The following is a 27,080-nucleotide window of genomic DNA, read 5'->3' on the forward strand; positions in this document are numbered from 1 at the left end:
TGCGGCTCCGCTGTCCCGAGGAGGTGAAAGTCACCTTTTCGGGGGTCGTCTGACTCGCCCTCCTCGAGGGAGTCGAGCCGGCCAACGGGGGGTTGTCCGGACCGCCGTAAGTTCTCTCTTCAAGCGCAGGGGCTTCCCTGGTATAAACAAGCCGGAGAGGGTGGCGCGAACCTGGCGCATTGGAGGAGGAGGAGGAGGAGGAGGAGGGCAGCAGTTGGTTGGAAGATGGGTAAAGGCTGCGCATTAGGCTGTGGGGGTAGCTGGATGAGGTAATTTGGCGGGTATCCACATAGAAGCGCCTCTCGGGGAAGAACTCCGCATTCCTCCTCAGGGAGATGCCCCTTCTTTTCTCTCTCCCCCCCCCCCCGCCATCAAAAGCCCCGGTGCACCCGCTCTCAGGAGGGAAGGGAGACTTCTGAAAATCCTTTAGGGCCCGCCAACTCTCGCTGCCGTTTTAAAGGAGGGATGTGGACCGACGTGCTCTGAGAAGATCGCTAAGGTCGTTGTCCGGTTGACGGGACCCGAGGCACGCCGTCCCCATTGGCAGCTCAGACTCGCCGCGCTTCAGAGCGGGAGCCGCCGCCGTTGCCCGAGAGGAACGTCCGCCGTAAATCAAGCTGGGCTGCAGAAGTCGTTGAGATATACTTTCGGGACCTGAGAAACAACTGAATTGAAAAGGCAGCCGGCAGCCCGGGGAGCGGCCGTGCGAGCATGGGGAGCTTAGAAAGAGGAGCCGGTAGGAAAAGGCCGTAGAGAGAGGAAGAAAGAGTTGGATGGGGTGAGGAGAGGGCTTGTGGCGTTGTGGTGTTGGATTCCAAAGAATAAGTAGTTTGCAAGTTGTGGGTTGGTTTCGCTGGTTGGTAGAAACAACTTGCCCGGGGGATAGGATGACTATGAAAGAGGCAAAGGGATTAAAAGCTAATCGTTGAACAGAGAAGACATGATGGGAGGGAAAATAAATGTGTTTGGGATTTAATAATAGTGGTGTTTGCTGGACATCTAGAAATGAGAAAAACAGATTAGAATAGAATAACAGAGTTGAAAGGGACCTTAGAGGTCTTCTAGTCCAACCCCCTGCTCAAGCAGGAAACCCTACACCACTTCAGACAAATGGTTGTTCAGTCTCTTCTTGAAAACGTCCAGTGTTGGAGCATTCAAAACTTCTGGAGGCAAGTTGTTCCTCTGATTAATTGTTCTAAGAAGATGAGAGACTTTGAATTAAAAGAAGAAAAGTGATGCTCTACTCTGGGCTGATTTACTAAGAGATATGTTGTGCTGCAGCCTTCTAGATTTACAGTACAACTCTCAAATGTCAGCTAACATGAGTAATTTGGAGGGTACTAGGTTGGGGAAGGAATCCATTGCTCTGAACCATCACTGTTACTACATGGAACTATACAGAATTACGCTATTCTGGAAGGATTCCACTTGTTTTCAGAGGAGGGGGTAATCATTTAGGTTCATCAAGCAAATATATAATATCAAATATATCATAGCTATCACTTCATCATCCATGTATTGTGTTAGTCGAATATTTCAGATCATATATGTGTTTTATTGTTGGGTGGGAATACAGAAGAACCACACATGAGAAGTCACATTTTAATATGTATGGAGGCATTTTTGTTACTTGCTTTCTTATTTATTAGTTGGACCAGGCCAGACATAAATTGTGGAATAGGTTTTGCACGAAGATGTGACAAAAACTTAACAACTTCAACTGGTTGCTCTTTCCTTTGTTTTCATGAAGTCATTTTTATTTGGACTAGATACATGGGGACAGTTAAAATGTTTTCCATTGATTTGTATTATGCATCCCAGCCTTAAGACATCCTTTCTTATTTTTTAATCTTGTTCATAAAAGATAAGAATTTCCTGCATTCTGGTATACAACTGCTGCTTTTAGAGATGGGATTTTCCATAGTCATTGTGAGGTTAGAATGTATAACATCATCTCAGGTATATAAACATTAGTCTACAAATCTAATTTCTATCTCCAGTAGATAATCTGAATTTTTGGGGAAAACCTGGCAAGGTCAGACTTTGTTAATATTTGGATGGAAGATCACAGGAAATCTCAGGTCTATAGCTTAGATTGGGAAAGGTTAACATTCCCGAAGACTGGCAAGACTCTTACCTATTATTGCTGGGAAAATGATGTGTCTGCAGTCACTAGATACAAAGGATTCTACATTTTACATGTGATATGGTTTTTGTGGTTCCTGCAAAAGTTAGGCCCACAAAGTATAACTTTTTAGAATGGGCATATACTCTTTTTCTTTTGTCCTGTTTGTTTGTTGCCAGATTGAAACTAGTTAAGGATGAAATGTTCACTCCAGATGCAGGATAAATAATGTTTCCAATCTATTCTGCCGTGGATACTTCAAAACACATTTTGCACTATCTTTTGGAAACTCTTTTAAAATTCTTTTGTCTGTAATGGAACATCTAGGCATGACTAGTCTATAATACAGTTACATAGGATGCTGCTGCACTGCATATGTGAATATGTTCAAGAAAATGCATAGCTGTTTTTCTCAGTATTTTCTCTGTGTTTTGTTTTTATAAAAACTATATTACGCCATTCATCTCACTTAAAGATGACTGTATGTTATAGAATAAAACAAAAGTAATAGCATTGATAGACGTCTTCAGGAAATATGTGGCATTCCTAAGGATCCCCATCTGAAAAAGGGCTATGAAATAAGCCTTTCTATTAAATTAAATTAAATTTAACTTTACTTCAAATTAAAAATGTGTAGTTAGGAATGAAGCTATAAAGAAATTCTGACTAAAGACGTGTAACATAATTCTCTAAAATGTAGATCAGGTATGCATCCCCCAACCCCAAATTGGACTATAATTCATAAGACATGCACAGATTTCAAATGCAACAACATCTGGAAAGCAAAACATTCTCTATCCCTGTTTTAATTCTTTTCTGCCTTGTTTTTAACATCCATTGCCAGATCCCTTGACCATTAAAAATGAATCCATCTTCTATTTTGGCAATTATCTTCTAATAGGATTTGTATTACATTTTTAACATTGTAATGTATTTATTTTACATATAATATTTATACATTTATATTTATGTTTCAAATTTTTAAGTTGGCCAACTGTGACAACTCTGGAATTGCACTTGACTCTTTAGACTCCAGCTCATTTTAGCTCACCTAAAAATGATAACCACCCTAAAACATAAAAGGTATTAATTATTAAAACATTTAAAATGTTAAAATTTAACAGGAAAAAAGCAAGTCAAGCCATTCAGGCAGAATAAAATAACAGTGTTCAGTATTTTAATCTCCAGAAGTATGAGGGACCCCTGGACCTCACGTAGAATATATCATAGGGGTGATGGGCCTTCCAACCTTATCTCTCTAAATTCCTGAATAGAGGGATCCCAAAATATCATTTCCATGTTAATCTCACAGGATGTGCTAATGGGATTTGGAGAATATGGCCCATAGGAAACATGGATGCAAGCCATGTAGGGCTTTAGAAGTCAACCCTTTGATTGAGTTCATGGGGCATCTTGTCCAGTGCCAACAATGCACAGGAGCAAAGCTGCTGAAACAGCCCTTACTTGTCAGTATGCAGGCTATCATATTCTGCACTATCTGAAGTTTCCAGATAGACATCAAAGACAGCTGTAACATATTGCAGTAACTCATCCTCAAAGTAGAAATGGCATGAATGATGGACACTGTAACCTCCCTCTACAGAAAGGGCTGCAATTTAATTTCAGATACATTTATATCCCTACTTTAAGACACAGAACTCCAAAGTTTTTTTTTTAATAAAAATGAAAATGAACATTTTTAGGTGTGTGATTTAATACTTTGTTCTTGTATTCGTAATTGTTTGCTATAATGATAGTAAAATGAAAATGACTTATATTTTAGTATACAAAGAATTAATGTGTGGTAGAAAGTAAATATTGTCAGTGTCAAGTATAATTTCTTTTAATCTGGTTTCTTTTAAGGAAGTAGATTCTGCTGATTACCAAACTTCTTCTTTGGGCTATTTATTCTTTAGGGAGTTTGAAAAGCATTTTTCACTTGTAAATTAATGGGTAATTTGAATAAGTAGCTTTATTATCCACTTAACAACAAAATGTGTTTCTCTGAAGTTTTCATCTGGCTTGCATATAAAATGCTAGTGAGTTTTCCCACAGAAAAGTGATTTATAATAGGGCAAGATCTTTTTTGGGATATTTTTGTTGAGATATATACTTTGCGGAGAGCCAATTTGGTGTTGTGGTTAAGGCATCAGGTTAGAAAACTGTGACTTAGTTCTAGTCCTGCGTTAGGCACAAAGCCAGCTGGGTGATCCTGGTCCATTCACTCTAGAAAGAGTTCAGAGAAGAGCAACAAATGTGATTAGGCACCGAAGCTAAAACATATGAAGTGTTGCAGGAATCAGGTGTGTCTAGTTTAATGAAAAGAAGGACTAGGGGAGACATGATAGCAGTGTTCCAATATCTCAGGCATTGCCACAAAGAAGAGGCAGTCAAGCTATTCTCCAAAACACCTGCAAACAAGACAAGAAGCAATAGATGGAAACTAATCAAAGAGAGAAGCAATTTGGAATTAAGGGGAAGCAGCCTGACAGAGCAATTAATCAGTGGAACTACTTGCCTCCAGAAGTTGTGGGTGCTCCAACACTGCAGGTTTTTAAAAGCAGATTGGACAACCATTTGTCTGAATGGTTTCCTGCTTGCAAAGGGGCAGGGGGTGTTGGAATAGAACAGCAGTCACCAACCAATGGTCGTGGACCTCAGGTCATCCATGAGAAAATTTTGGTGGTCCATAGAAAAATTATTCGCATTTTTTATATTGCACTCAATACTATTTATCTTTTTTAAAAATTGTATTAGTGGTCCACAGGATTTAAAATTAGGAATGTAGGCGATTCTCCAGGTCTGTCTTGATTCATGATAAATAGAACTAAGTTTGTTTGTCTAAAGCAGTGTTTCTCAAACTTGGCGACTTTAAGTCCTGTGGACTTCAACTCCCAGAATCCCCCAGCCAGCATAGCTGGCTGGGGAATTCTGGGAGTTGAAGTCCACAGGACTTAAAGTCGCCAAGTTTGAGAAACACTGGTCTAAAGAATAAAACTGACAGAGGGAGCTCAGAAGTAAGACCAAGAAGCCCTGGTGATGCAGTGGTTGGAATGCAGTCCTGTAGGCAAAGTCTGCCCGTAGTCTGGAGTTCGATCCTGACCAGCTCAAGGCTGATTCAGCCTTCCATCCCTCCGAGGTCATTAAAATGAGGACCCAGATTAGGGGTAATATACAAAACATTGTCTCACACACACACACACACACACACACACACCGAAAGTGCTGTAAAGCACTATGGGGCGATATGTAAGTCTAAGTGCCAGTACTATTGATGTAGATTAAGGAATTAGGATGAATTGCTAGTAAGCTTCTGATTAAAAATTGGAAATCAGTGAGAAGTAGTCAATAAACACTGAAACCAAGAGTAAGATGGATTAATAAATTAGGATGCACTGTCTGGAGTTTGTGCTTTATTTTCTTGGGCTGTACCTGCTTATTTCTAGCAATTGTATGTAATAACTTTTGTTTATGATGTCTAATGCATTTTATGCAAACTCCGTTTTTGTAATTGTGTTCAATCTTAGTCTCTTTGAGCCATAAATCTGTTCATTATAGATTACTCTCCCCCACAGCACTTTATTGGGGATATTTAAGCCACTGTTTGTTATATTATCAGTACTACATGTCATATTGTATCTGTTTTTAATTGTTTGGAGCACTTGACTACCTAATATTAAAAATGTCCTTTTCAGGGTTGAACAAACACATCATAAACTGTTAACTGAGGAGGAGTATTTCGGCCAATTAAATAAGTAGGCAAAGAGCCAGCAATGCAGATGTACACCCGTTTTGGGAAAGATGGAGAACAGGATGGGCAGGCACAGAACAGAAGCTACAATGTTCAGTCCAGAATCAGAATAGCACAGGTTCAAGGAAATGGTGTAAGACAATGACAGAGAGGCAACCAAGGTTCATAGTTGCTGGTAAAATATCATGAAATCTGTTACTTAGGCCATACACTGCCCAATAGATACTGAACACAAAATTCTGAATCAATTGCTCATCTTTATGAAATGGTTATTTGTCACAATTGAACAACCCTCTCTCAACAGAGAGGGATACAGAGAGGTGACCCTGAGGACACAGATAAACCTCCAAGTGGCCTCAACAACTCTTAAAATAGGGGTGGCAAACTTGCAGCCTGTGGACAGGATGCGTCATGCGGTGGCCATGCGGTTTAGTGAAGGGAAAAAAGTCACGCTATGTCATATGACGATGCTGTGATGACATGAATTTGACACCCTGTAAAAGAATGCAAATACCATACCATAATTGTAACATGAGTGTATGTTTATGCTATGTTCTGTAGCGCATAATTAGGTGCAAATGAAAAGGCACATTCTGAAGTCATCTATTGCTTCCCCAAGTGGCGTAGTGTGCTTTTGCTGCCATTGTCCATTTTTCCTTCTAATGCGAGAGCAGAAAAACATACAACACCTTATGCTCAAGATCATTTTCATAGTAAAGTGACACATCTGGTATTGTGTGTCATATGACTTCTGCACTGTAAACACTTTTATTGCTTGATTTAACACTTGGCATAAAGGTAGACACAGAATAAAATATTTTTAAAACATATGTATGCAACTTGACCATTTTTGTGACTAGGAATATAATAGATTTTTAAGAAGCATGGTATTGGGCTTGAGCCCGTAAATACTTAGTTGTACGTATGGAAACAAAACCTGAGTTAATAAAGTTCAGTAAAGTCCCTTGGTATTATTCTATTACATAAGGATTCTAAATTATTCTCCTTTAATTGTGAATTCAAAGCTGAGATCCACATATGGTGCCATTTCAGGCTTGCTGCTTTGAAAATAAAAGAGTGCAGAATACACATCACTGAGTCTAACATTCCCCCTCTTTCCTTTGCTTTTTCTCAGGGGATGAGCGCTCCCACGATTGCACAACACCAGCAGAAGCTCAGACACAAGCTGGGATGGAAGCTGGTGCAAGAGGGAGCCCATGTTGCCAAACATGCTCCATGGTCCATCTTAAGAAAATCTTCTGGGGAGTAGTGGTGGTTCTTGGCGTCTGCTCCTCCTGGTCAGGTTCAACCCAGCTAGCAAAACTGACCTTTAAGAAATTTGATGCACCCTTCACTTTGACATGGTTTGCAACAAACTGGAATTTTTTATTCTTTCCTTTGTATTACATTGGACATGTTTGTAAGTCAGCTGAAAAACAATCTCCCCAACAAAGATACGGGTAAGAGGGAGTTGTCATAATTTGCTGTATTGTCATTTATTCCCTTCTTAGACGTTTCATTAAGTTATTGGCCCAAATATTGGAAGGGAATAGAAGGAAGATAAGGACATTGTAGAGGAAGGCAGAATTTATATTACACATTTTTATTAAAAAAATAATTGAAATATCTCTATGTGAATATCTACACCCTCTCTTATGCTTTTTGTTGCTGTTGTTCATTTATAATTGAGATAATTAAAATAGTAATACATAATTTAACTGTCTTTTTCTTTATGGCAAATGATAAGTTATAAGATAAAAGCTATAAGATAAAATATCTTCCCTCTAATATTCATAGACAGAAGAGTCACATGAATTTATTTTACCTAATGTCCATTTAAAGATAGTCATTTAATTTTAGTAGAAATACGTTATTTATGGCAATTCACAATGATGGGTGCCCTTTATAATTTTACTCTTGAAGACCTGTTTTGATTTTTTAACCTTTGTGTTTAAGTTAGACATGGATTAGATGCAGTTTAGATAGATGATATACTCTTTATAGTACATCTATAGAGTTGATATAGTTATAAAATGAAAATGTGGCAACAAGAATATGTTTTATTGGTGCTGCTGTAAGTTTCCATCTATAAATGGGGGACTTGTCTTGATAATTTAAAAGGTGCTTGGAAGGCTGTTCACATTCCATTGGCAGATGTTTTATACTGAATTAAAGTGAGAAAGATTAAATGCAGAACTTGAAGAGAAAAGCAATGGTGGTGGAATTATTCATTATATGGTATACAATAAGCATATAACAATGGAAAAATATCCCTTCCACAATATGACAAGATTCAATTTTCAACTTAATACAAACGCTTTATGGTAAGGCTTATCATATGGAAATGCGAAACACGACCACAGTAAAGAGTTCATAGCATCTTGGGTTGATCAGAAAGACGCAGTAGATGAGTAGTTTGTTTCTGGGCTCTATCTAAACATTGAACATTTGTATTCAGGAGCATGCTGATATATTTTATTCTCATCACATGCATTGAGAAATATTGCTTTGGACAACAACATTTCACTGGAAGACTTGTGGAACTGATTCTTATAGGATTTGGTTTTTTTCCCCCAATTTTTCAATTTTATTAACAAACATGTAAAATACACACACACACACACAACTTAGACGTAGGATTTGTTTTGGAGTCCTATTAAGATAGATAAATTTTGGAAAACAGAAGATTGGCGTTAAAACCAGTGGCTCTGTTGTATGTTTTCTTGGTTCATTCCAAGCTTTTTAGTTTTAGGGGTTAATGCAGGAGTTTTCAAACTGGTTCATGGCTAACCATGGAATGACCTCCCCCCCCCCCCCGATATCAGAACCACTACTGACCTCCGCTCCTTCCGTACGAAACTCAAGACCCACCTGTTCCAATTAGCTGGCCTAGCCCATTTATAGTCCCATCTTTATCCTCCTGGCAATTATTTTATTCTGGGGTAGTTTTTTAGGGGTAGATTTTAATGTATTTCTAATTTTTAATTTTAATTATTATTGTACAGTTTGTATGTTGCCTCCTCCATCTATATCTATATGTATTTATATTGTGTTTTAATATGACTGTACACCGCCCCGAGTCCCTTCGGGGAGAGGGTGCGGTTTATAAATTAAATAAAAGTAAAGTAAATTAAAGTAACCAGAAGTCATAAACAACTTGGATGGATGTCAAAGGATTCTTCAAAACATAATCAGGCTTATGCAGGGAAAGTAAGGAGTGCTCTCAAAATATCGACATTTTGAAGGTTTTGAAACCATAATTTCTGTTTTTGTGCTTATTCAATTGCTTTTTTGTCTAATGATTCAAGCCACTACAGAAGAGACAGCCCCGAAGGAAAGGAAGTAAAATGTTAAAAAGAAATGTGAATTTGAATTAATGTGTCTGAAAAGATGGGTTTTTGCATGGCTCCAAGGAAAAATACCTTGCAGCATTCAAATCCAAAAATGTACATATAATACAACTCAACTTTTGCTTGAACATACAGCACCAAGCAATTTATGTCCTTTCAACTTTATTGATCTTCAGCTTCCAGCTACCTTATCCAACATGAGCAATGATTAAAAATGTTAGCATATTTTGTCAACATCTGGAAAGGCATTTCCTTGCTTGCAAATCCTAGGTTCTCCAGAATACAGCAAGCTTTTAATATTTTATCTGCTTTGGTATACCCTTAAATATTTTGGGAAAATTTACTACTGCCATTTAGTATTTATTTTGCAACTGCAATAGGCAAACATCTATATCACCATTGATGAATGGCCTTGTTAATGGGAATGATAAGAGAGTCAGTTTGGTGGATAGTGATTAAAAGAGAGAGACCATGAATTCTAGTCTTATCCGTAAAAGCCAGCTGGGGTGACCTTGGGTCAGTCTCTTTCAGCCCAATTCACCTCACAGGGTTGTTGTGGAGACACTAGGAGGAGAAAAGAATATTAGATATGTTTGTTAGCTGTCAGTATCATGATCCCCTGAGGAGGAATTTGTCCATCTATATTACAAATATATTCTACGGTTTGCTGTTTAGATAGCTTTAAAAACAGATAGGATAAAGAAATGCTGAATGAGTATATTTATTGATTAAAATAATGCCTCCATTTCAGTAGTATATTAAGATATATTTCTCATTTGTAAGCATGGTCATCTGGGAAGCCCTTAACATTTGTATTATTCATTTGCATTCACTTAAGATGGTATTTTTAAAAAGGCAGCATAATGTGCAGTTAAACTAATTGGATGTTTAGTTAATTTTGAGGGGTTTTATGCTGCTGATGTGTTTTAAGATGGGATTTGTGGTTCTGTTTTTCACAGACTGATTCAATAATTAATATCATAAAGTGGAAAAAGAGAGCAACAAATATCAGGCAACTGCCTTTTTATTTGAAGGTATTCATGTTGTAAATTGCATTATCACCTTCTGTAAGGAAAACATACTGCTGTAAATGAATGTGGTGAAGTTCCCTTTCAAAAGATTTACACACTGAAATATTTATAAAGAAGTAGCTGATTTACAGAGAAGGTGCTGGCCATCCCAGTAATGGGCAGAGAAATGTCAAAAAATGAAGCAGGAGAGGTGGGCCTTTACAAGAGTAGATAGTTTTTTTTTGCACTCTGCCTATATCTTTTGGGCTTTAGTTTAGGAAGCTGGCTGCAAATCAAGCCATAACAAAGGTTAGACTGTTGAAGGCCAGCCTGTATCTAGTGAATCTGGATAGCAAGCTGGGATCAGTGAAGGTACCTGCAGTACAGATTTTGTTACTCCATTATCTTAAAGGCTTAGATGTATGCTAGTGTGAGATCCTGTGAGATCCAGAGATTCAGTGAGATCCGCACTGAAATAATTTCTCAGAAAGCAATTGCTCATTATTTCTCCTTTTTATTTTCTTCTCTTCATTTTTTTCTGTAGGAGTCTGGTTTTGTTATACAGGTAGTCCTCATTTAGGAGATCACAATTCAGATCAACAACTTGGACATTAAGTGAAGTGGTCATTAAGTGAAACTCAGATTTCCTTTGCTTTATAGAGCTGCGAAGGTCATAAATTTGAGGACTGGTTGTAAAGTTTCTTTTTCATTACCGTTGTAACTGAACAATCACTAAACAAGGGCAGTCTCTACATGAGCATTACTTGTATATAACTGAAATGCAATTGTCTCAAAGGTGTTTTGGGGCACCTTTGGGACAACCATGACCTGGATGCCTGAGAATCTCCATAGGATTCTTAGTCATTCTGGAAAAGTGACCTATACTTTAGCAATAGCAATAGCAATAGCACTTAGACTTATATACTGCTTCATAGTGCTTTACAGCCCTCTCTAAGTGGTTTCCAGAGTCGGCATATTTGGGTCCCAACACTTTGGGTCCTCATTTTACCCACCTCAGAAGGATGGAAGGATGATCCAACCTTGAGCCTGGTGAGATTTGAACTGCCAAATTGCATCAGCCAGCAATCAGCAGAAGTAGCCTGCAGTACTGCACTCTAACCACTGTGCCACTTAGCACTTGAGTTGCCCAGCAGGCCTGGCAACTGCAGGAAACAGGACTTCCCTCACACCTTCCTGACAAGGGACAGTGAAGAGAGAAATTCTCTGAAGTAAAATGGGCGAGTTCTACAGGCATAAGGGCTCTTCCTAGAAGTTGCAAAGAGGGTGGAAAGGGTTGTGGATAGAGGGCATTCCTGGTCACTAGAATCAATCAGAGCCCATGCCACCAAATCTTGTGTATCCATCCACATGCATCCCTTTACAACTGGGACCCGTTTCTTCCCTTCCCTGTCTTCCTTAGTACAAACTCTTGATTACTACAAAAACAAAATTGAACCGGCTTGGGCTGATTGATTTGATCTCGATTTCAAAATGGGCAGATACAAACATGCTTTGTGTTCATAGACTTGCCTTGTCTCTCTCTTTTCTACTTTAGGATACGTCAATGGTTCCCCCCCCCCTTTAATAGAAAAAATTTAAAAACTTAAGAATTAACTTTGTATCAGACAATATAAGGATTGTTTATTGCCACAAACTATTATATGATTGTATCTCATTCCAATTATTTCTTAATGAAATTGGCTCTGTGGGAATATATTCATTATCGAATAGGATAAGATGATCTTCCCTAGAGTCTTCTGAATTGCTTTTGGTATATTTACCTAAAAAAATGGTGAAGCACTCAAGATGAATGCTTAAATTATATTTGTAGATTTTTTTAAAAAAAAAATAAGACAATTTCATTATCTTCTTAAATCTTGTCTAGGCCCAGACATGTTGGCCTTTTCTTTTGAGTTAATACATGCCATGTATAGGCTGGATAAAACCAATAAGATTTGAAATGCATGGCGTTGCTCATAGTGATTATGTTTCTTTGGACTCTGAACATTTTGTTGGTACCGGCAAGTGAAGAAAGAGTGGTGTGTGTGTTCTGTTTATGCACACACATGTGTATGTGTGCACATGTGTGAAAGGGTGGTGATTTTGAAGGACATTGTCATCTGATTTCCCTTTTCTTTGAATCAGAAATTTAATTATTAAAATCTGTTCTGGTACCAAAAATGCTTATAGTTAAAAATACAAGCCTCTTTAAAAATTGTCTGATTTGTTAGATTTATAACTAGCTTTTAGGCTTTGATTTAGGCCTTAGATTTTAGTTATAAAGGTGCATTAAGATTAGATTTATAATCTGATTCAGGGGCTCAAGTTCTCTCCTCCTATTTTACTCTGTAAAGATACCCTATTTAATAGATTGGTCTGAGACAGAGTAATTGTTCGAAAGTTAGCCAGTCACTTTTTATTTATTATTAATTCATTCAATTTCTATGGCTGTCTCACTCAACCAAGTGACTCTGGATGGTTTACAATTTTAAAATTATAAAACAATTAAAATAGTAAAAACATTCAGAAAACTTTCCATAACTGAGGGTGTGCTAGAGGTTTTTCACTCAGTCTTTGACCTGAACCATTGCTAGTTAACAATGTAGCTGATACAGAATAGGTCAATCTTAAAATGCTACTTGATGTACTTCCTAAGGATCTATTGTTCTTTTCTTCTTTTAGGGAATGTTGTCGGTTTTTTGGAGACAACGGCTTGACACTGAAGGCATTTTTTACCAAGGCAGCACCTTTTGGTGTTCTTTGGACACTCACGAACTACCTGTACTTACATGCAATAAAAAAAATAAACACTACGGATGTTTCCGTATTGTTCTGCTGCAACAAAGCTTTTGTGTTCTTGCTTTCGTGGATTGTTCTCAGGGACAGATTCATGGGAGTGAGGGTAAGTGGTTAATCAACTATCTTTTTTTCTTGTGGCTTAGAGGTTAATACAACTGCCTAATATGCAAGCAGCCCAGGTTCAAATCCCAGAAGGGTATGGCTAGCTGATGAGAGCGAAATAGCTTGAAATAGATCTATACTAGTCTTCATTTATTTCTTTATCAATAAAATGCAACATACATACATACATACATACATACATACATACATACATACATACATACATACATACATACATATGAGACACATGCACATGGAAACGAATAGAGATAGAGAAAATTGGATGTATCACAACTGTGGGCAGTATACAAATAATACAATATAGACAATAGGCATCTGGAAAAATAACATAAATTGTAACAAATCCATCATCCCCACTCTATCCCAAGATCTGGAGGAAGAGCCATGTTTTAAGAGCTAGTTTAAATAAACAAATAAGATCAGGTTAGAGATCTTATGAATTTCAGTCCTGATAACGATCTGACATATTAAAAGAGTTTATCTACAGAAGGCTAAGTGCAATACTTGAGGAATATTAATTGCACATTCAGAGAACATGTTGAATCCGTAGCTTTGAAATAGTTCAATGAAAATGAATCAGAGTTGGGTTCCTACCGTTTCAGACCTGCTCGGCCGAATAGGTAGTAATTTGGCAGCCTGGGTCACTGTAACCGGTAGCGACCCAGGTTTGCCGTGCCCCCAAACTGGTTCTCCTATGGCGGCGCCATCTTGTTTTATTCATTAAAAAATGAAAAAAAAAGGTTTTCATTGCAATTTTTTTTTCAATTTTTAAGGTTTTGCACATGCGCAGACCTCTTTATTTGCAAATGCACGCACATGTAGAGAAAGTGTCTGGTGTGTGTGTGAGCAACCCAAGCGAGCAAGTGCAAAAATTTTGCGCATCCTGAACTGGCAGTAATGCCAGCAGCAACCCACCCCTGAACTGAATAATATAAATATGAGATATTATTGTTCCCTTGACTCCGCTGGCTTCTTCTGGATGAATGCAAACAGGTTTTAAACTTTAAAGCTCTTCAGAGTTTTAAATAACAATAACAAAAAGACCATCTCTCTTTATAAGTAGAAATATCTAACCTCAAGATCCTAATCAGAGTGTCTCCCGCAAGAGGCATTTTTTTAGCCCTCTACTCTGTCTAATTTTTATCATGTCTTTTCAATTAGCCTGTTAAATCGGTTTGACTGTATCTTAGTTTTATTTTCAAGTAATTTGCTACACCCTTTTTTGAGCTTATATTGTGAGTCAGCCTAAGAACTTAACTATTATTAAAAAGCCTATCAGTGTTGAAAATAATAAAATAATATATTATTTTAAATATCATTTTTTTTGAGCATGAGGCCTCTGGCTAATTAACGAAATGTCATGAACTGTCCTTTCCTTTACATTTTATGCATTTTCATGATTGGTTTCCAATTGTTACTCCATTTAAAAAAAAATCTGGGTGCTGCTTCAGTGGATTGACGTTCATTCTTAATTATGATGATGTCAAAATTACAGAACAAGCATTGTGACATCACAACTTAAGCTATGTCCTTTTATATTTGTCTTGCTATGTTGCATGCAAGTACATAACAGCAGAGTCACATCACAGTAATGCATTGCACATTTTGACATTTGCCTCACTTGTCCTCTCACAGACTTTAGGGTGTATGAATGTAAATATTTCTTGCAGCACATTGCTGTTCTGAAAGCTATAATTCTTTTATCTGCCAAGTTACAGCAATAGTAAGAAGAAGCTGCTTCAATAAGGCAAACAAAGCAATAAGGAGACCATTCAGATCTTAAAGTCTCACTATTTAAATATTTATCAACATTTGTACAAATATTTTTGTAATAAAGAATAAAGTGAGTTCACATTTACTTTCATCTGTTTGACTTAGAAGGCCAAAAGGAAAAACTATTTGCCTTTTTAAAAAGTAATGTTACTTACTTAATTTGTAATCTCAGGAAATATAAGGATTTTCCTTGTCAGGTACTACTCACATTAGGGGGTTCAAAGTCAAATAGTTACAAATGTTGCAGCTTTTTGTGGTACTACTGTGATTGATACCGCACAAAGAGACTGCAAGATCGAGGTTTTTCCACGGGTTTGGGAGCTGAGAGACAGTGGGATTAGCCAATTTGCTTGCAAACGCAGCAAAGAAGTTTCAAGGACACAAGTTAACAAAGCCTCACTTTCTAATGGCTTTTAAAAATTACTCATTAGCTAATTCTAAGCTATTAAACGCCTTCAGAATTACAAGTTTGAAAATGCTGAGTGAATCTGCCTTTAATCCTGAATAAAATAAATTTTAATCATAAATTAAAGAATTTAAAGACTCTGAAATAAATAGCAAAAAGTTAAATAAGAATTTGACCCTAGAAAACTATTAATGGACAAAAATTGGAATATTTAAATTTTTACAGTAAGAGTTTGGAATTAATTATAAAGAACAAATAATTTCTCATGGGAAATAGATTCTGTTTTCATTTTTAAAAGAAACAGCAAAGCAATTGTTAGCAATTTCATGATTTTAAAAACGGAGCACTAGTGGAGACTAATGTTTTAGGCAGAGGAAAACTTTCAAAATTGTAAAATGTTGCAAAACATTATAACAATGAAAACACTGAAGGAGACCTTTGAAAAATGTAGTCAGAAATTAGCAACAATATTTGTAATGTGTGCTTCTATAGATATCTAGAACCTGTTATAGACAAAATGACAAGTGTAGAACAAATTTTATCTGACAAGATAAAGATAGTATTGGATTTACCAATGTCAGGCTAAGAGAGATTATGTTTTGCTCAATCTAAAAAGAAACTAGCTGACTTTTTAAAATTTAAAACAAATGACAAACCAAGAGATTTATCTGGATATTTTCCTATTGGATTTACAAAAGCATCTTGTTAAGCCCTTGAAGAACTCTACAATTAACAAAGAAGAAATGATGAGAAATCAAATCCTATAATACTACTTGAATGAACTGTAGACTACAGTATATCTATTAGAAGTAAAAAGAAGGAATATAAAGTTGGATTATTTGATCAAGATTAAAACAAGATATGTTGTTAGTTCTGGCAATTCTTTATGAACTTTCTTAAAAGATGATGCTTTATCAATTTGTCTATAGATAAGGGATGAGATATGACATGAAGAGATAAATGTTTATAACCTTAGAAAAAATGAAGAATCACTACATTTTAGTGAAATCAGCATATTTAATGTATTGTTTTGTATTACTTTTTCTACACTCCTACTCCAGGTACCCTTTCTGAGCGTTCAGTGCTTCAGACATATAGATCTGATAATATACACAACTGTTCACAAATCAATATCTCAGTAATGGCATGTTGATATATAACTATAAAATGGAACTCCTGCTAATTTTGCTTTTTGTCTTTAGTAGCCTTTGGTTTAATCTCTCCAAAGAATGTAAAATGTATCTGAAATGTACTCATTTTAGTTAGGCTTATGAAAGATTTCTTAATGCTGCCTAGTCTTAGGAAAAAACACAGTTTAAAGGTGTTGTCTGTGTTACCAGGGGCTAGAACCCATTAACATTTCTCTTCTGTGTATCCAAAACAGATTGTCGCTGCTATACTTGCTATTGCAGGGATAGTTATGATGACTTACGCAGATGGATTCCACAGTCATTCAGTTATTGGAATAGCACTTGTTGTGGGATCTGCGTCAACGTCAGCTCTTTACAAGGTAAGTATAGTAGTAGTCTTAAATTCATTAATCTACGGATTTTAATTTTGGGTATACAGCGAAACATTGCATGACCAAATGTGTCCAAGTTCTGTTTTCAGTTCAGTTCATCCTCTAAAGAGTCACAGAGCTTCTACAGAACTAAAATTTCACATAGACTAGAGGTAGTTGAATCAGGTTGTTATCCCTATGGGAATTAGTGTAGGCTTTCACAGCTACTTTCTGTTGGACGGTGTTGGGCTCCAGGGTGTACTAGTTGTTCCTAAACAACAGATTTCTTGATATATTTTTTGCCAGCAATGTAGACTGGCTAACTTTGTAGACTAGCTTGCCTCTGAAAATGCCAGCCATAGTTGTTGGCAAAACTTCAGGAAATCTGTTATCTATACATAGTCACTAAACCCTGAGGCTCAACACTACCCAATCTATGGGAACTATTTAAAGAAAAATTGTTCACACTGTATGTTAAAAAAAACTGTGTAAAGGAAGAGTTCCTGGAGCTGCTGATGGACCAGATTCTGCATCACTTCCACTTCTACAACTCAGAAAAGAGCTTAGAAATTGGTTAGTGAAATCTGCTTACAAGCTTCTGGTTTATAACACAATACATAATAATAGGATTAGATAAATCCACTTCTGTTGCTGGCATGGAGAAGGAAAGTGAGTGCATGAAAGAAGGAGATTATCTTATCTACTGATTAGTGGAGATTTTTTACATCAAAATGGAAATGTTTTCACTTTGGGAGCAGGAAAAGTACAATAGGTCATAAGGGATGGATAAGGAAAAGGCTTTTAATTTATGTTCCCTATTCATCTACTCTGACAAAAAAATCAAAATTAATCCAAAAATTATGCAATGTTGGTATTATTTGAAAAGCATGTGTGACTTGCACAAGAAGAAAGTTAGATTGGAAAAAAAATTGAATAGGGGAAGGAAGAGAGAACACCATTGTCTTCTACCAAAGGAGTATTCCAGCATATCTTCTTAGTCTTCAGTCTGGGTATATAATGACTCTACCATTAACTAATGGACATTGATGTTCATAAGAAATGTTTAGTTGGAAAATTTGGAGATTATAGTGTATATCATTTGTACACATTTTGCAATCATGCTGTCATGAATTTCTTAGCATAAGGAATAAAATTTATTGTTTTAAAAAATTAAAGCAAAAATTTAGAAGGAAAGTCATTCTACTGGCCTTGTGCTACAGGAATGGGTGGATTACACATCAGTGGTGGGATTCCAAATGTTTTCTTACCGGTTCTATACAAGCGCACTTTGCAGGTGTGCTCAGCACTCAAAGACAGTCCTTGGTGTCAGTGCTGGTGAACTGAGCTGTTTTTTTAGCTCAGCTGAGGCATGGCAATCCGCTCTGCATGCGAATCAGCTGAGCTAAAAAAAAGTGAATATAGGACATGAAACAATTGGGGTGGGAGGACAGGGCCAACCAGAAATGGTATTTGCTAGTTCTCCGAACTACTCAAAATTTCCATTACCGTTTTGCCCAAACCAGTCCAAACCGGCTGAATACCACCTGTTACACATTATATTAATATATAATATGCACTGATCACCTAGGGCATATTTGTTTATAACCCAAAAAGCAACTCTATTTATTAAGAATAAGAGATTCCAAAAATATAAAAAATGTAAAAGTTGAGGAGATAATAAATATTTGGAATCTAGTAATGTATGGTTTAGATAATATAACATTCTTTCCTGAGAAGTCAGTGATCATTATCAGGTACCCAAAGCCCAGTAAGCTGATTTCAGCACTAATATAGGTTTTTTTTCTATGTGCCAAGGACTATTTAATAAGAGTTGTTCTATGACATGTGCTTGTGATAAATCATAATACTGGCAAGATAACCAAAATAAAGCAAAGATTTAAAAAGTAAGGTTTAAAGGCTGAAATCTTAACCTCTTTTTAAAAGGAAACAAAATGCAAATACAAAAGTCCATATTAACTGGCCATACAAAACTGGTTCTTATATGTGAGTGTATGTAAAACTAGAAGTCAGGTTTTACATTAATATTCTAAAAATGAAACTTGTTATAGCTTTTTAAATATATATTTTGAAATGCATTATCTGAGAAGTACACAGGAGCAGCAACCCGATATATGCAATGGCATTTTGTTAGCACATCGATCCAACCCAAAATTTAAAAAAAACCCATGAATCTCTATTGTTCATCTTGTAACAATTTGCAGTCATTCTGTAGTAAAGAGCTGGAAAGAAAACAGAAATTACAGGGAGTGACCAAAGGATGTTATTAGGATAAGAATCATTTCAGCAAGAATTGTCCAAGCATTGATAATTTAGTTTTGTATTTTATGCGTATGTATGAACAGGAGTATGAATGAAGTAGCATAAAAGTCCAAATAAATAAACAGACCAATAAATAGCAATGACATATCTAATTAATAGAAAAAGACATACAGTAAAAGTTTAGGTACTGCTAGAAGAACATTGCACTGATTTTGTATTCAGCATATATTTCATTGCCAAAGGAATTACACTAATGACTGTGTTGTCAGTGGGGAAGGCAGGGGAACAAAAGGCAGAGTGGCACAAGCAACAAGGCAAAAATCAGGGTATAAGTCCTGTTTTCATCACAATGTTACCTATGTATGTATATCTGAACAAATACATACACATACACTGCAGTACAGTACTGCTTTCATCATTGGACACATCAAAAGCCTTCAGATGCCAGTCACTGACTGACATTAATGACCTGGAAGCTGTTCAAAGCAGGATCTTCCACCTGCAGTTAGTCAAAGCCACTTTGACAATTTCTGTTTGAAGTTCTATATAAAGAAGCAAGAAGTTATAGCGCTGACATTGCTGCAGAGTCCATAATACTTTACTTTCTCTGTGTTACATTGCATCCGTATGTGTGTCTGTGTAGTTCTTGGTATTTGTTGAGCTTGGTTGTTTTCTTGCAGATATTTCATTACCAGGCCAAGTAACATCATCTTTATAATCACCATCATCTGCAATAGAAAAATCAAGCTCAGCAAACACCAAGAAGCCAAGAGTTTGGTCCTGTGCTATATGTGTAACACAGCAAACTACAAATGCCAGTGCCAACAACTACTTTTCTTTGTCATTAGCTCACACAAGCATTTAGGCTCCACTCTTACATAGTGATCCACAATATATACCTATTTTGTGGAAAAAAATATGTAACTGCAACAATTGGTATTTGCCAACAGGACCTATCACTAGCAATGGGGTGTACAGGTAGTTATTGGCAAAGGTTGTTCAATGAAGTTCATTAAGTAATCTGCTCAATTTCTTTCTAAAGGTGAGTTGGGATTTATTTCAGTGAAATGAGCTGCATTGGATGTGAAATGGAATTCACCTTCTATCCGAAAGGCAGTTTGTGATTCCATAAATCTAAAAGGTGATTTTAGACATCATTACAAAGCTACACAGAAAACATGTACTTTAAAAGTAAATACACTATTAGCATTCATTATTAAACATGAATAGGATTCAAATTATATCATTGAGGTTATATGGAAATCAAAGTGAAGAAATACATCTATTCTTCTCAATGAAAGCAGTGATCATTATGGGTACATTTGCCACTAATTCATTAGCTCAGGAGAATCTTGCTGATATAGAAATTTCTTCATTAAAACATTATTAAATTTGCAACCTTAATGTTTTACATACAATTAAAACAAAATAGTAATTTGCAGAAGATATATACATCTAGATGTGTCCCATGTTTACCACAAAATTTGTTGAAGAAGTTGTAGTTTTATTGCTTGTATCAAATGGCAAAGCTTGAGAACAAAACTAAAATTAACTTGTTTGTCAGTTCACGTTATTTAAAAATGCTGTACAGTATTATAAAAAAGGCTATGAAATGGCTGTTAGTTTCTGATGGTTAGAATAAGTGACCTTTATTGACTACTGATAAGAAACTGCAGAAAAATCAAATTTACAATGCTGAAAGACACTTCTGTACAATATTGCACTCAGTTATAGGAATTTACATAACAATCTTAGCCCTCTTTTATGTCTATTACTATGAAATTAAAATTTAAAAGGCAGTTGTTGTTTTCCTTAGGAACATTTCTAGCCAATCTTCAAGTCCAATGCTTTCCAACAGTTTAACGTGAAATTGCATTGCCAAATTTACAGAAGTCTGCAGGATATCCTGGAGACATTACATTTAATGTACTGTATAGCCTTTCTTGAGTTTCCTTCCATCTTCATTGGAAATGACAGAATAGATCAAGAATGGATCGTAATAGAAGTTGTTTACCTGAAAACCTCTAGCTATTTCTGAATAATAGTGTAAATAAAATTATTTCTCCCTCTCATGTAATCTACATTATGTAAGCATGTTTTAAATTAGAAATACACTTTGTGATAAGCATTTAAAGAATTTCTTACCATGTATGAACAATAGTTTTTGTTCTTCAAATTGTTTTTCTCTTTCTGTTACAGGTTTTATTTAAGCTTCTCCTGGGTAGTGCTAAATATGGAGAAGCTGCCTTATTTTTGTCAGTGTTAGCTGCTTTCAATATCCTTTTTGTTACCTGTATTCCTGTCATTCTTTACTTTACCAAAGTTGAATACTGGAGTTCTTTTGATGCCATTCCTTGGGGAAGCATTTGTGGATTTTCAGTCCTATTATTGAGTAAGTAAATGTTGCTTAATTATGATGACGGCATCCTTATAAACAATTATGTTAAATAATCTTAAGAAAAAGAGACTGCAGATCATGCTTAAAACCTACTTAATCAAATCTAATTTAATCTAATTCTATGCAATCTGAGGGTTTTTTTTTGTTTAAAATGATGCCACTACTCCTAAGATATTAACAATGGTTTCTCATGTTGCCTAGCAGCTATTGAGAAGTACATTGCTTTCAAAACTAAGTGTAGTATATAGCCATCATATCCAGTGGTGGGATTCAAAAAAAATTACTACTGGTTCTGTGGGCATGGCTTGGTGAGCAAGGCAGGGGGAAGGATACTGTAAAATCTCCATTCCTTCCCCACTCCAGGGGAAGGTTACTGCAAAATCCCCATTTCCTCCTGATGAGAGTTCCGCTGGGACTTGGGAGGCAGAGAATAAATGGGGGCGGGGCCAGTCAGAGGTGGCATTTACCGGTTCTCCGAACTACTCAATTTTCCGCTTCGGGTTCTCCAGAACTGGTCAGAACCTGCTGAATACCATCTCTGATCATATCTAACAATCATTGCAATTTTATCCTCCATAATATGGTTGCTCTAAACCTGACATTTAAAAGACTACTGCAACTGTTTTATCTAAAAGAAAAGAAACAGGTTAACCTGTCACACTGATAGGAATTTGGTGAGTAAAATATATAATAATGAGCACAATATGTTGTATTGATAACTATGATGTGCTTTTCAATTTGCATTTAACAGATTTGACATTTAATATATTATTAGATAGAATTAGAGCTTAGCCTTGAGAAAATAAATTTGAAGGAAAATATACTAGCATTCTTCAGGCACCTGACAGGTTATCACATAGAAGAAACTTGTGGCCTCTTTTCATTTGTTCCCAAAATGTAGGACAGGGCCATAGTGGCTAATATTGTTAGGATGTTGAGTCAAAAGACCATTAAGAGATTTGACAGTTCAGCAGTTTGAAACCCAAGGATGAGCCATGTGATAGAATGAGCTCCCATCAATTTGCCCTAGCTCCTGCCTGCCTAGTAGTTTGAAAGAATGTGAATGCAAGTAAATAAACCGGTACCACTTTGGTGGGCAAATACCTTAGACATGAAAGGAGCCCCCTTTGGCTTCCCCTGGGCAATGATTTTGTCACCAGCTAATCCTTTCAACCCAGAAGCATGTTGATATGTGCTTTGGACACAAGTTCACTAGTAGAACATGAAATGGACAAGTTGCAAGAAAGAAGATTCTCACGGAATGCTAGAAAAAAGTTCCTAATAGTAACTAATGTTTTGAAAGTGGAAAAAATAATCACAACACCTCCTTGGCTACTCTCCACTGGGCAGGCTGAAACGGACATTTGTCAGAATTTTTTATTTGAATTCTTACATTGAGCAGGGGGCTAGAGTTAGTATTATCAAGGAAACCTCTTTCAACTCTAGGAATATTTAATTCTAACATCACTTATTAGATTCCCATCAGCCATGTGCTCGGGTTCAATAACTTACACAAAAACTTTCAATGACAACATAATGGTTCTCATAATGTATTAGTAAGCAAGATGAAAGTAGTTCTCTTCTAAAATTATCTATGTTAGTGGCCTTTAAAATGTAAGCAAGTGCTGTGTAGAGTGTTCCCTTTCGATTGAAATGAAACTCCCATTATTTAATCTTTATGAATACTGCTTATGTAAAACTATCGTGTAATTCCTTGATATTCTTCTATGCATATAAAAGGATTAAGTGCAGAAAACAAGGTAGGTATACATTATGGATACATCATAAAATATACAAATTAGTCAACTAAAAACTATTTTCACCATAAATGCATGCCGTTTAAATGCTTTCTGAAGTAAATTTAATTTGGGAAGACAGAATGTACAGGTTTGAATAAAATAAGTAAGAGCAGTCCTGCAGTGCATACAGTATCTGGTACTGGATCCAGGTGTGTTCCTTGGCATGTGATACACAGTAGTTTTAGAACTACTGTATTTTGATCTTTATGTGCAAAGGTTTATATCAATCTAAATGTGGCTGCTTAAAATAACTGGTTAAATCTGTAAAAAGCAGATTTAGTACCAAAATAAAAGTAATTTTAAAATGGAAAATGTTATTTTTTCTTTCAGCATTCAATATTATATTAAATTTTGGGATTGCTATTACATATCCTACCTTGATATCTCTCGGGATTGTACTAAGCGTACCTGTAAATGCTAGTAAGTATACTTCTTCATTAAATCATATAGACATACAGTACAGGCTGATTAACAAATGATATATGAAACAGAATGTACATGTTTTATATGTAAAGTAGAATACATTGTATTTAAATAACCAGAGCTTTATTATAGCAAATGCTCACTGCTTTCAATTTCATAACATTAGCCTTTTATAGCATTAACCTTTACAGTAAAGGTTAATTTGTGGAAAATATTGATTTCAATATTATTTGCAGTTATTCTCTTGATACAGTATTGAACCTTAGAGCATCACCCATTTGTTTCAGAAGACAAACAACAGGAAAATCCCTTAGTGGATTGTTCTCCTGTGGAGTTTGGAATGTGATTTTTAATTTAATGCTTCTAGACCGCCCCCTCTCCCGAAAGGGACTCGGGGCGGTGTACAGTTCATACAAAATATAACAAGATACAATAAAATTAAATATGTACAGTTGACAGTTGACATGGAGGAGGTTAAAATGCCGTTAAAAGAACTGTACAAAGCAGATATAAAATAAATTCAAACCCCTAAAAACAAATACAGTAAATTAAAAAACCCCTAAAATAACCAGATATAGTACGTTTGCCAGGAGGGACAGTTGAATTAATGCAGGCCTGCTAATCGGAACAGGTGAGTCTTCAGTTTTTGCCGGAAGGAGCGGAGGTCAGAAGTGGTTCTAATGTCGGGGGGGAGGTCATTCCAGAGGGTTGGGCCCATCACAGAGAAGGCCCTACTCCTCGGTGTCGCCCGCCGGCATTGTCCAGCGGATGGCACCAGGAGAAGTCCCTCCCTGTGTGAGCGTATTGGCCGCAGGGATGTATGTGATGATTTGTAGTAGTAATTTCCTGCTTCATAATGTCAAAATATTTATATTTTGTTTATGAATCAAATGTTTAATAAAATAATGTACCTTCTTTTCCTTTGGTGTATCTGGCCAATTCCTATTGGCTGCTTCTGGTTACAAAATTCCTTCCTTGGTGACATCTAGGTGTGCTGCTGGATGGTTGTGTCATCTAGAATCTTAGGAAGCTGCCTACATCACGACAACCACCTCCATTATGGCATTTTTGGAAGCACAAATTAGAGGTCCATATATTTTTCTGTGCTCTGGCGAAGTAGTGTTTGATCTCATTCAAAATGTGTGTTTGATAATCTTAAAAGCACTTTAAAGAACTTTAGAACATTACTCTCTAAAAATAAGATTAGCGCTCTGCATAGAAAGTCAATTTGTTTGGAAAGGTAGTGTTTCTATAAAGTATAGAGTTCCTGCTGCTACTACAAAGGAGGAGGCATACTTATTAAGTTTTTTTTTAAATTTGCTCAGTCTATAGACTTGATTGCTCAATTTCACATCTTAAACTTTGTTGATAATAGTTGTCATAATGGCAAGTGGTGTGATGATTACCAGTCACATCCACCAGCAATTTCCAGAAGCTGCCAGATAAGGAATTAGACTGGGAGTTTTGGCAAGTATACAGTTCCTACTCAGAGATCCTACTTGATTATGAAGAGCAAGATCACAACAAAAATCAGTTCACACCAGTGTCCCTCTTTCATATAGGAGTGTTGGTTGACAACGATCTTATAGCAATAATAAATCTTATCTGTAAACTTCCCAAATCCACTTTACAGGGGAAATGGGCGGCATAAAAATGTAAGAAATAAAAAACAATTCTTTGACAATCTTTAAAGCATTATTTGCCATTATCTGCAAAATAAGGATGCTTTGATGCAGAGTGAAGCTAGCTCAGAACTAACTCAAGTGGAATGTAGAGCATCGGCAGTCTGATAGCCTTCACCGGGTAGCCTTCACCATTCAAAGAAGAGAAATCAAACACCTCACTCAGTTGATAAATGCCTGATTCCACTAAGAATGTTCAGTTTGATATGACTTGGCTGCATTTATGGGCTCTTGGTTTGTGAGAATGAAATCCAAAGCTTTTGCTATTGCATATGTACTACTTAGATATGTTTTATTCCATCTATAATGTTATCTGTTCAATATTTTATGCAGTTGTTGATCACTACTCGAGTGATATTGTCTTCAACAGTGTCCGTGTAATTGCCATTGTCATAATTGGCCTGGGCTTCCTCCTGCTGCTTCTACCAGAGGAGTGGGATGAGTGGTTAATAAAACTCCTTACCCGCCTCAAAGTACGAAAGAAGGAAGAAATTCCAGAGGGAAATGGAGACATTGTTTCAGGATTGCAAAATAAAAGTAGAAGAACACGCCCCTCCATGTCATCTTTCACACATTAATATTATTTTATGAACATTCCTTAATATTGTATACTTTGAATCATAGCTTTTTTCTTGCAAAGCACATATGTTCAATACAGTAAATATATACAGATGTACAGTTTTGATAATAATAGAGTCCAAGGCATCAAGTTTCAGCATCACTGCATTGCTTGCACTGTTTCACATTCAACCTTTCACTTGGGAGGAACTCTCTAAAACATGAAACTCTTTTTAAATGAATGTAATGTATAAAGTAATGATCTTTGCATATATGATTTTATTGATAAATCATGAGATGGAGGGCATACATTTTGAACATTATGTACTGAATAATACATTGCACACTGATTTATGTGTGTGTGCATGCACACACACAAACATATATATAAATATAAATACAAACACATGTATGAGAAACAAATATTATGCTTATGTCATAAGCTTATTTTTTATGAGAGCTGTACATGAAACATTTGCAAATGAACCAAAAAAAAAACTATTTTTGGGGACGAAGGGGTGGGAGGGTGGGAGAGTGTTTTGTGAAGATAAGTGCACTTGGTGCCAGATTAAAAGAAAGTAAAAATGTTAGGTTTGCACTGAAGCATATGGGATTAACTATCAAGAGTATCAAAGCGCCATCACAAAGGCATTACTCTTGAAAACCCCACTAACATGAATGGGAACAGTGCAAGAGTACATGATACTTTGTACAGTGTGTTATTTTTGCACACATACACTGTCTGCCTCAGTGGAGGTTGTGCAAAGGAAGTTCTCAGGGGGAACAAATTTAAGTGTGCATGATTGCAGTCTGCGCTTAATATCATGCAAAGGAAAATACAGTGCCTTCTAAAGAATTTTAGTCCATTGTCTGTATAGAAATAGGAAACCTTGCAAGTTGCTTGTATTGATTTTTCAACATGAAGAATGTGTTCCATAGACACAGTGCTTTTGAAATTCACAAAGAAATCAAGGAGTGCCTACTTCAAGCTGCTGATTACTGGGAGTGCAGACTATTTGTGGACTACTATGTCTTCTGTTGCGGCCAGATTTATTTCCCATTTGCACAGATCTGGAGACGCTCCTGACCTGCATCTCTGTGA

The 27,080-nt window shown here is 36.4% G+C and overlaps 1 protein-coding gene across 3 annotated transcripts in view; it reads left to right on the forward strand.

Annotated features, from left to right (window-relative positions):
- SLC35F3 (solute carrier family 35 member F3) overlaps positions 1 to 26,516 on the forward strand; it is a 111,918-nt gene extending 85,402 nt beyond the window's left edge. The window contains exons 2-7 of one of the 3 annotated variants that reach the window (XM_081940799.1): positions 7,012 to 7,336; positions 12,919 to 13,138; positions 16,722 to 16,847; positions 21,318 to 21,510; positions 23,646 to 23,735; positions 25,791 to 25,902. In XM_081940799.1, the coding sequence (XP_081796925.1) occupies positions 7,012 to 7,336; positions 12,919 to 13,138; positions 16,722 to 16,847; positions 21,318 to 21,510; positions 23,646 to 23,735; positions 25,791 to 25,801 (965 nt within the window). In that variant the 3' untranslated portion in view covers positions 25,802 to 25,902. Of the gene's footprint in view, positions 1 to 7,011; positions 7,337 to 12,918; positions 13,139 to 16,721; positions 16,848 to 21,317; positions 21,511 to 23,645; positions 23,736 to 24,727 lie in introns of all 3 variants that reach the window. The other 2 variants (XM_081940798.1, XM_081940797.1) reach the window with 2 other exon arrangements.
- Positions 26,517 to 27,080: the final 564 nt, after the last annotated feature.

This window comes from Natrix helvetica (genome assembly GCF_964273705.1).
Source record: "Natrix helvetica genome assembly, chromosome: 2".
Taxonomy (NCBI): domain Eukaryota; kingdom Metazoa; phylum Chordata; class Lepidosauria; order Squamata; family Natricidae; genus Natrix; species Natrix helvetica.